Below are 11692 nucleotides of genomic sequence, written 5' to 3' on the forward strand. Positions count from 1 at the left end.
GTCTGCCCAAAACGTCATTGATAACATCAAAATTGGAGCCACTCAGAACATGAAAGTTATAGGAAATTGTCTCAGCTTTCTTGTGTAAACAATTCAGCTCATTTGGACTTCTAGAACTCCAGATATAGCAAAAATACTGAACAGTGCTCGGGCTGGAGGACAGATTCGGACTTCTTTGTTGTTGCTACAATTTGGACTTTAAAATGGCCTTTTTAGATCTTGAGCTCCATATAAAAGTTGTAGGCCTATGTCTTACCTTTCCATCCATATAAAGTAGACCTAAATCTAAAATCTATAGCTCCAGATATGACCCAATTATCGAACAGTGTTCTGGTTTGGATTGCACCGATATCTCTTTTCTAAGTTTGGCCATCTCTTTATCCTTTCAATTTCAGTTCTTAAATAATCAATCAATCCTTTCATTTATGTGATAGGCCTGCATTTAAAATGAACATTTACCATAAATTAAAGGTATCTTATATTATTAGATATATTATTATAAAACATGTTTTAGTTAAGGAGTTATTGATACTTCAAGTGCAAAATGATGATATAAAACCTTGATAAAAATGCACTTTTAAGTACTAATCACTTAGCCTTTTCTTTGTCCTTTCAATTTCAATAGTTAATCACATTAATCAATTCTTTGAATTTTGAGATATGCTTGCATTTAAAATAAATATTTACCATAAATTAAATGTATTTTATATTATTAGATATGTTATTATAAAACATTATCTAGCTAAGGAGTTATTGATACTTCAAGTACAAAATGATGATATAAAACCTTGATAAAAATACATTTTTAAGTACTAATCAATGTTGTATAATACTTGGTACAATAAATGTTTGACACTTTCATAGTCAACCATTTGGTATAACTTACATATGTGCTATAAAAGGAATTTAATTTGTTGTTAACATAAGTTAGCATCATGAATTCCTGATAATATTTAAAAGTTTGGTTTTACTTAAATAAGATAATTAATATGATCATGTTAACAATTTATAATAAACTATTAATGACAAATCATCCTATTGAAACCTCCTTTATATGTGGGTTTTAATTGAGTAATAAAAAGAGTTTATATTATACTTATTTGAAATACCATTAACGGATCCTCTAATATCGACAACTGTTTTTATCATTGTTTAATCTTCACATTTATCTTACATCTCAAAGTTCTTTTTAACTCATCATCATCATCATTATTATATAGTTAACCTCTATGTGGTTCGACCCCAATCTTGCCAAATTATTTATTACTTTGACACACCTACACTTGAAAGAAGACATTAACTCTTTAGTCATATCACTCGGCGGGTTAACGTTAGTCATTTTTAGTATTATGTTTTTAATTGATTTTTCTTTTTAATTTCATCATTCAACACTTAGTTTATTGTGAAGTAGGCAAATTTTTAATTTATGTTGATTAACTTTATATAGGGTTTTCTCAGTCTTATGATCCGAGTTATGAGTTTGGTAGGTTAACTCTAGTTGACTTAAGTTGTTTTTTAGATAATTTATTTCTAATTGATTATTATTTAATTTCATCATTCAATATTGATGCTGCACATCATAGTGACCCACCCTTTTACCTCAAATCTAGAGGAAAGGATTTTGTTTTATGTGTGAGAGGGGGAAAAGGTTTAATCTTACAAAAAAAATTTTCATCATGTAATATTATGGACATTTAGAACCCCAACTTGTCTTCAGAAATATGTGGGAAGATATAGTTATGCTTATACAAAGATACTATCACCCTTTAAATATTCTAAATGGGATAGGTTGTATTGCATATCTTCTCCCAAGTTACTTAGGTCTAATTATACTTAAACTACTAGTGGTCTATCTATTAGGTAAAGATGAGTTTGCTTTGATGAGTTAAACCTTGGTCAAAAGTTCAACACTTATCCATTTTAAAAGCCTGGTTAGTTTTTTCCACTCCTAATTGTCTAGTGAGTTAACAACTCTAAGGTGTTCATTTCAGATCACATCTCAAGTTATTTCTATGAATATATCAACAAGCTTATATTATGTTTATAGAATCTAGCTCAAATCCTATAGAAGGTCCATAAAGGGTGTCTCAAGAAGGTTTGTATGTCCTATGTTACCTTATATATTCCTAAGCCTAGTGTTATGGAATATTGCATTAAAAATACTCTTAATTGGAGAATATTTTAGGGAATTTAGTTTTATCATTAACCACGTTATATTTCTTTAAGGAAATTTTGGTAAAGGTTATTCCCCCTAATATCCAAATATTGACTCATTATGAGTCCATATACCCAAATATTAAAAGTAAATAATTTTAACATTCTCAATATTTAAATATAAGTTCTATTTTATTTCAACTTTGTTAGTTGTAAAAAGGTGGTGTATTTGTTTTTATTCATCTAAATGATCATGTCATTTCATTCATCACTAAATCTACTAAAATTTTAACTGAGTTTCCTCTATATTTACTACAACCCAGTATTTTTAATAACCATTTTCACTCCAATAAACTCCAATAATTGATCCAATCACCAATGATTACAACACACAACAATTGTCCCATCATTTGAGACCTTCATATTCCTATTATATTCCTATTAGAACTTACCATCAAAGTCAAAGCTTTTATTATTTATTTATTTTAATCATATACCTATTACATGGAACATGATGAATGAAGTGGTTTTATGTTTTAACTGAGAACAAAATAATTCCAATACATTTTAGAATGCACATTTATATTAGGTTCTAAATTAGTATATAACATATAATGAAGATAAAATTTCTAATTAATCTAATTACATAACTAAAAAAAGTAAAATAAACACTGAGGAGAATTTATTGAGAAGAACTTTGAGCATACAACGATGAGCCTTTATTGCAAGCTATGATATTTATGGTCGAACAACTTATAGTTTTAAGAAGGCTGATGATAACATACATTTGAAGGGTATGTTTGACACAAATAAAAAATTAATATCTTCTTCTAAGTGTAGAAGTGTCGAAGTAATAAATAATCTGGCAAGATTGGGGTCGAACCATAGGGAGATTAATTGTATAAATTATAAATAACAACAACAATAACAACAACAATGATAGTAGTAATAGTAATAGTAATAATAATAATAGTAGTAATAGTAATAGTAGTAGTAGTAATAGAAGAAAAAAAAGAAGAAGAAAAAGTTGATAAGAACTTTGAGATAGAAGATCAATGTAAGTATTATCATAAAGCAAACTATTAGATTATTCATTACATAATTTTGATTATGCAAAAGATACAAAGAAAAAAGTCTATTACTCAATATAATGTTGCATTGTACTTGAAAATATAATTAACAATAGAATAACTTCAATCATCTAACTCAATGATTTGTTAATCAATAATTCAATTATAACTATGAAAGCAAATGGACCTATCCATGTTATTTTCAGTTTAAGATGAATATCAAATTCATTACTAAGTTAATTGATTTCTTTATTAATCAAAACACCAATTTTATTAACTAATGATCCAATTTCTCCATTAGTCTATTAATCAAGACACTAGTCTCACTAATCAGATATTAAATTTCTTCATTAGCCTATTCAATAGAGTAATGGTCTCATCAATTAGGGACTTAGTTTCCTTTATTAATCCATTCAAAAGGGTAATGGTCACATTTTTCAAGTATCTATTTTTTTTATTAGCCCATTTGATAGGGCAATAATTTCATTATACAAGGATTTATTTTTCTAATTAGTACATTCAACATGATATTACTCCCATTAACCAGAGATCTAATTTATTTAATAATTTCTTATCAACAAACCAAATAATCCAAAATACATTTAAAGAAAAACACAATAAAGAATTTTAGTAATAAAATAATTTACAAAGCCAAGGTGCCAAACACCTATCTATTATGGTGCCCGACTAGTACTCCTTACTGCTAAGTAGTATCCTGAACCTCTAGTATATTAAAAAAAAATGACATTGCTTTTAATTATCATAATTTTCAAAATAAATTTCAAGAATGTGTTTACAATAAAAACTCATATCCCAATCCTTTATGATAAAACTTAATAAAGCTTTTTCCTTAAACATAATTTTTTTTCTTAAATCTTCCATGATTTACCCTTTAATTATTCATTTCCAATACAAGTCCATTCATTCCATTCATGTAACATAACATAAAAATCAATTAATGCCTCCCTTTTCTTTCTTTGATTTGGCTGAAACATGGTTAAAGATAATACCGGATTTTTTTAAAATCTTCTATAATTTACACCTTAATTACTCATTTATAATCCAAATACATTCATGTAGACTAACATCAAAATCAATAAATGCTTCCTTTTTTTTTTGCCAAAACCCCTCATAAGTAAAAAGGTGAATTGTTTTTTTTTTTGTTTTGTTTCAATGTCCATAACATTTCCACAATATCAAATCAATAAACATTTATATTAACATATTATACAGAACACCTTGGTAACTTCCATCAATTAATCACACACATTATTTCCATACATCTAATTAAAATCCTAAAATGGTAAGGATTGAATTCATATAATTGGAATTTTACCCATTGTTTATATACACACAATAACATGATCCATCCATAACTACAGTAATTCAAATATCCTAACATGCAAAAATCGTAAGCATATACACTAACATTTACAATTCCACACATCATGTAAAATTATTCCACATAATCACCTTAAAGAGTTTCTTATCTCCTATCACAAAGAAAAAAGATGGAATAAAAGCTTGGAAAACACTTTTTTTTCCCCTTTTTTCTTCCAAAACCATCCATTCCAAATAGAAAATCCTTAGAATTTTTCTTGTTTAATCCTTCTCTTAACACTCGTAAACCTTATAATCTAGCCTTCTTCTTAGTTTCAATGGTGAGTTTGCGAGGTTATCTTCATAATTTTTCTCTTTTTCACTTTATCATCGGGTAGGAATGGTGTTGGGAGAACACTATTCACTTATTTATATATATAACTTCTCGCTTATTATATTAATGGTCCATGTGTTTTTTTTTTTAGTAATTTCACTTCATCCCCGTGTCTTTTCTTTCATTAATTTAATGTCACTAAATCTTTTAATTCCATTCAATTTCATGTCTCAATTAATTTTAACTCCCTAAAATTTTAGCTTTGCCATTTCATTTCCCAATTTAATTTATTTTATTTTTTTACAACGCATCAACTTAAAAAAGATTCTTGGTCAGGGTTTACAATAACAAAATATTTTTTTATTAGGTTTTAAAATGGCATTGAACCCATATGGATAACAAAAATAGGTTTTGGCCATTCATTAAAAAAAAAATCTTATGATTTATCAAATGAGAATTATCATGAGCAAAAATTAATGTCATTATTAATATCTTTTTTTTTTTTTTACTTTTTAGAACAAGGGATTTTTTTTGGAGTATAGGCCTAACATGTATTTTAATTTAGACCAAATTTTTAATGAGTTTAAAGAACTTTATTAAGCCCAAATATGCATGCAATATCTATTTTTGAAAATATGCTAACATAAAATGTTCCATCTTATTTTTTCTTTTAATGTGAAATATGATATTTTATAAAATACTAAATCATTCAAGTAAGATATTTTTAGTCTTTAAAAAAAAATGCTTGGCCATAATGCAAGTTTAAAAAAAACCTAATAATAATTTTTTTTTTGATGTTATCACTTTTTTAATCTTTTTATTCTAACTTATTCTAAGAAAAGTCATGCATCAAACCCATACACATAATATCACTTTTCTAATCAAACTACATAATCTTCTCATACACTCATCCAAGTTCATCATTAAATAAACAACTAATAATCACAACAACAAATTAAAATCATTCAAAGTCTAAAATAAACCTTTTAAAATATATTAGACTGGATCCAAATAGTCAGAATAAAATAGAGGAGCTGTTTTAACTTTGCAATGTTGAAACATTTTAAAATAATAAAGACGCATGTATCTATAAATTGAAAAGAATTAGTTGAATATATTATGATAGTTTGTTCGAGCTATAGGAACCTTGCAATGTTGGAACACCTTAGAATAATAGAGGCGTATGTACCTATAAATTAAAAGGGATTATTGAATATATTATGATAATTTGATTCAATCGAATACTAGGAAAACAAACATACACTATAATCCTTAACACCTATAAATTAAAAAGGATTATTGAATATATTATGATAGTTTGATTCAATCAAATACCAAGAAAACAAACATACACTATAATCCTTTATTTTTATAAATTAATAAATATCATGTTTAATTAAAATTGACTTTTAATATTTTAATTTAAACTCCCTTTAAAATTAAATTAATAACAAGTGAGTTTAAAATTGGATCATGACAAATGATATAATGAAAAATCCATAAATATATACTTGAGAAATAATTATGTAGAATGAAATTGTGTTCAAGGGAGCATATTAAGAAAAACTGCATATTAAGAAAAACTCTTTTATATATGTAGATCTAATTAATTTAATAAAGAATAAAAATGCCATGCTGAAAAGATATTAAAAGTAATGAAATGTAAAATTAATTTGTAAATAATTGTGTAAAATTGTAATCAATCATGTATATATGCAATCACAATATAACATTAAAAATATAAACATCAATGACTAATAGCAATGTAAGAATCATTAGGAAAATTAGGAACAATACCAATCATGTTGTTTTAGAAATATAAGAGAGTTAAGCAAAAATAAATTCTTTCTCATGAAATTTATTATTTAAATTAAGTAAAAAAAATATATTATGAGAAAAATCAATAAATCCTCTCTTATCAGGCATAAGTTAACAATAAAAAAATCTCAATCTTCAAAAATTATTAAAGCTGAATCTAAAGAAATTTATTTATAGCTCGTGGTTTTTATATTCTAAAAATTTTATTTTTTATTTTTATTAAAAATAAAATTTTAAAAATAAAAAATATTATTTTAATATATTCTTAAATAAAAAAACTTTAAAAAATAGATTTTCCGTAATAATCCATAAATATTTCAAACTCATAAATTCTAACAACCTTTCAAGCTCACTCAAAGGCAGCACGTGACGTCTATGCCAGGATGTGCAAGCATTCTTGGGCACATCTCTGTAAAGTCCCTAATCATTCACCTTGTCTAAATTAGTCCCAATAGTTTTCTTTCATTTCAATTATCCCTAAAATAGTAAAAAATCCCCACTCAAGTGGTCCGTCTGAACACTTCACAGACTTCTAAAAGAAATATTTAAGTTTCCTAAGAAAAGCTTGTCATTTCTATAAGATTTCATGTCCAATTCAACCAAGAATTTGATTAGAAATTGCTAAAACTTTGTTTTGGTATACAATTGAGATAAAAAATTGGCCGAGGACTTAATCTAGATTAGCTACGTAAAGCAGGGACCTTTCTGAAGTTTACCCAAAATTGTATCATCAGTCATCATGTATACCCATCTGATATCATACACATCAAAACCCACACATGCAAAATCCATCCCATTTCATCAATTATTTGGGAATTGTACACAGCTTCTCCAAATAATTTATAGAATAATTCATGAATTATTTTTAAAATTCTTTTCATCTCAAAAAGCTTTAAATTAGTGTTCTTATGCGTGTTTTTTATACGTTTATAATAAAAATATATATTTTTTAAAATTATTAATTTATTTTTAAATAAAAATATTTTTATATAAACATCTGTATTTATATTGTATATCTGCGTGGGATTCGTAAATAATTTTTATAATTATACCCATGTTTATATGATGATTTGTCTGATCTAGCCGATGCCCCCACATGCATGGAATGCAATGCACATGCATAGCATAATAACATCATGAAGTTTGGTTTTGTGAAATCCGGAGTTCCTCTTTTGTACTTTTCTGCCTCACCCGTCGAATCCCTCCTCCCACACCCTCTCTCTCAAAAGAAAAAAAGAAAAAAGAAATAGTAATAATAAATAAATAAACTCGCTCGCTCGCAGCTACTCTTGCGATTCTTGGGCTTTCTCTCTCGATCTCCACGATCTGGCCATTTTTTGATCGAACATTAGGGTTTTCCTCGTCTCAATCTCCCTCCATCTCTTATCGAATCTTGTGTTTCAAAACCTAGATTTTGCTGCTCTCTTTAGGGTTAACAGATCTACAACGTCTCTTTAGCCTTTTACGTCTGTTAATTTTGTTTCCACTCTATTAAGCATGTTCTGGAAGCTCACCACTCTCTCTACCTCTTCTCCTGTAAGTTCTTTCTTATCATCCCAAATTTTATCTAGGGTTTGTAACAATTGGTGGATTTAGAGCTTTGCAATAGCTGTTAATTGGATCTATAAACCCTAGGAATATGTGAATTCTCAATTGAAATGGATTATTTTATTGTTTTAATTGGGACTCGGTTTGGACTGATTGAGTTGAGATGGATGTTGTTTTTCATAGTGTAGATTTGTGTGATTCTCTGTCATTTATTTATTAATCAGTGACTCCGTGCATAAAAAATTGTAGGGAAATGTAGGTGTTTTAATATATATGCAGCTTAGAATGTGTTGGGTTTGCATTTGAACCTTATTTGTTTGTCACATTTATTAGAAGAATTAATTAATAAATAAATGGTTTTTTTTAATGGTATTGGGTCTATTGACAATTAATTTAATTGACATACAATGGGTGCGAGGCGGATTCTTTGGAAACTAAAGAAATGATATTGATTTTTTTTTTTAAGTTTTACTATATCATTACTATATTTGGCTTTGAATTTTGAATGGGAGGGCAGCCTTGTTAAAAATTCTTACCAGGCTTATTACTCTCCGGAACACGTTAATTCGATGAATTACTAGATTTCAATAGAAGTTTTGCTAATGATATTAGTTTCTGTGTGCTCGGTAATATTTTTCTAATAAGCAAATATGTTTAAATGCTGCAATAATATTTGCTCATCTTCTTTCTAGTTGACTGATGTCAACCTGCTATTGCTTTTGTAGGTGGAGTCTGTATTAGACAAAGAAAATTTCACGTTGGAAGAGCTTCTGGATGAAGAAGAAATAATCCAAGAATGCAAAGCCTTAAACACCCGACTCATTAATTTGTAATTTTTTCCCTGTTTTTACAATCCATGCTGAAATGCTCTGATTTCTGCACAAGGCCATTCTCTATCATGCATGGTTTATGGTCTTTGAACTGTTTGGGAACATAACATAAAGTTGATCCTGGTGGATGCTTACCATAATTTATTGTATGCAGTCTGCGAGATAGAGCCCAAGTGGAGCAGTTGCTCAGATACATTATCGAGGAACCTTCAGAGGATGCTGAAAGCAAACGAACCTTCAAGTATGTCACTCTTACTAGAGAAAAATGTTTTCTCTTGCTGAGATGTTTCTTAGGTGAACTTTTGTTTCTTGTCTCTGACAAATTGCTTTTGTTTTCCAGGTTCCCCTTCATTGCTTGTGAGATATTTACATGTGAAATTGATGTTATTCTTAAAACTTTAGTGGAGGAAGAGGAGGTAGGTTTCATTTTTTTCATTGCACTTTGTTTTAATCTGGAGCTTGTTGCGAGAAATGCTCTTTTACTGATGGTTATCTTTACTTTCATGCTACTTCAGTTGATGAACTTACTCTTCTCGTTCTTGGAACCAAATCGGACTCATAGTGCCTTGCTTGCTGGGTATTTCAGCAAAGTATGCTTTTAGAATCTGTATCCAATTTTCATGAGAAGTTGTATCTTTAATATTTTGTTTGTCTAGGATCACTTGATTGATGCCTCTTGCTTTGTATTTTAGGTTGTTGTTTGCCTTATGTTACGCAAGACAGTTCCACTTATGAACTATGTCCAAGTGAGTGTATTCTAACTATATCTATGCTATGGTTTGCCACAAGTTTTACTTTACTTAATTGTAAAGAATGTTTTGTTTCAATCAAGGAAAGTTGTGTTTTTCAACTCCCATCATATGAATATTTATTATGGGTCATGAGCTGGTATGTACTTGTATATTGCTGTGGTTAGATTTTCATAGCATTTGATGGTGTAGAATTTACTGAAGAAATATAAGATATGGGAATACACAATGTTATGCATAAATAACACCCTAGACTTCTCATATTAGTGTTGCTATCTGTTGCTTGGCATTTCATCCCAAAGTACCCATGCTGACACAACTTGACAAGGGTGCATCTGTGAAATCCATTTTTGACTCTTCTACCGACACTTGGATGTGGCTTTATCTTCCATACCAAACCAGGGTGCATCTGTGAAATCCATTTTTGACTCTTCTACCGACACTTGGATGTGGCTTTATCTTCCATACCAAACCAGGGTGCATCTGTGAAATCCATTTTTGACTCTTCTACCGACACTTGGATGTGGCTTTATCTTCCATACCAAACCAAGCAAGTGGAAAGATACTAACAATTGCAGTTTCAAGGAGTTAAAATTGAAGACAACCAAAAGAAGCTAGGAGAGCTTTTAAGAGAATCTCAGGAATTCATAAAAGTGACATGAAAAATTGTAAATCTGCTTGTATCCAAAGTTTGCACACTGCATGAATATCCTCCCTCCTAATTAGTTTTCCACTATTTAACATGTAAAAACTCCTATTCTCTGCAATTTGCTTTATATACATCTCAGGAAGTTGATGAACAATTAAGCAAAGCATATGATTTGCTCAGAGACCAATCTGTGAAACATTGCAATGCTTTTGTATTTCACTTTTGCACTTTTTTCTTAGAGGATGTGACTATTGCTATTAGTCTGTGAAAGAAAACATTCATTAGTTGATTTCTTACAGGCCCATCAAGATGTTTTCCGCCAACTTGTTGATTTAATTGGAATAACATCCATCATGGAGGTAATTGAGATTCTTACTGCCGTCCTGCTTTTTTATTTTAATAAGCTCTTGCTTGTAATGCAATTGGTTGATTTTGGATATTGATTGCTTCATGTAGGTTCTCGTCCGCCTGGTAGGAGCTGATGACCACGTTTATCCTAATTTTACTGATGTGATGCAATGGTTGGCTGATAGCAATTTGCTAGAAATGATTGTGGACAAATTGAGTCCTTCTGTAAGTTCTGCATTTTTGTCAAGATAACATCTCCTTTTAAAATATGTATTAGAAAAGGTCTGTTGACACAAGGTTAATAAGTTTTGGCTTGGAAAGATAACAGAAAATGAAATAAGAATTTGAAATGATTAGCTAGAGGTTCTTTACAATGGATGTACAATTGAATCATCTGAATTTTTTTTTCATGTGGATCAGAATCCTCCTGAAGTTAATGCTAACGCAGCAGAAACATTATGTGCAATAACTCGAAATGCTCCATCAGCCTTGGCTACTAAACTCTCTAGTCCAAGGTTTGCGAGATTTTTTATTCTTTAAATTTTTAGTACTATTTAAGTGATTTCCCCTCCCTGTTTATGTTTTAATTTATTTTTGGCTTTGATGTTTTATGCATATGCAGTTTTGTGGAAAGGATATTTGGTCATGCATTGGAAGATTCACATTCAAAATCTGGTCTTGTCAATTCACTTTCTGTTTGTATCTCTATACTGGATCCAAAAAGATCGGCAATGGCTTCTCCCTTGATGCATTCTTTCCGAAGCCAACATATGTACGAGTCTCCAATCCCTGTAAATCCAGAGACTATTAGTGCACTGTTACCTAAACTTGGTGAGTGGATTTCTATGGCCCCCCTCCCCAACCAAAAAAAA

General features: G+C 29.3%; 1 protein-coding gene across 2 annotated transcripts in view; it reads left to right on the top strand.

Annotated features, from left to right (window-relative positions):
- The first annotated feature begins 7860 nt into the window (after positions 1-7860).
- Positions 7861-11692, top strand: part of LOC105114992 (serine/threonine-protein phosphatase 6 regulatory subunit 3-like) — a 9107-nt gene continuing 5275 nt past the window's right edge. Inside the window, exons 1-10 of one of the 2 annotated variants that reach the window (XM_011011753.1) lie at positions 7861-8232; positions 8970-9073; positions 9229-9315; positions 9415-9490; positions 9590-9664; positions 9767-9820; positions 10772-10831; positions 10929-11045; positions 11241-11335; positions 11443-11651. In XM_011011753.1, the coding sequence (XP_011010055.1) occupies positions 8194-8232; positions 8970-9073; positions 9229-9315; positions 9415-9490; positions 9590-9664; positions 9767-9820; positions 10772-10831; positions 10929-11045; positions 11241-11335; positions 11443-11651 (916 nt within the window). In that variant the 5' untranslated portion in view covers positions 7861-8193. The remainder of the gene's footprint in view (positions 8233-8969; positions 9074-9228; positions 9316-9414; positions 9491-9589; positions 9665-9766; positions 9821-10771; positions 10832-10928; positions 11046-11240; positions 11336-11442; positions 11652-11692) is intronic. The other variant, XM_011011752.1, reaches the window with a different exon arrangement.

This window comes from Populus euphratica, unplaced genomic scaffold (assembly GCF_000495115.2).
Source record: "Populus euphratica unplaced genomic scaffold, PopEup_1.0 scaffold616.1, whole genome shotgun sequence".
NCBI lineage: Eukaryota > Viridiplantae > Streptophyta > Magnoliopsida > Malpighiales > Salicaceae > Populus > Populus euphratica.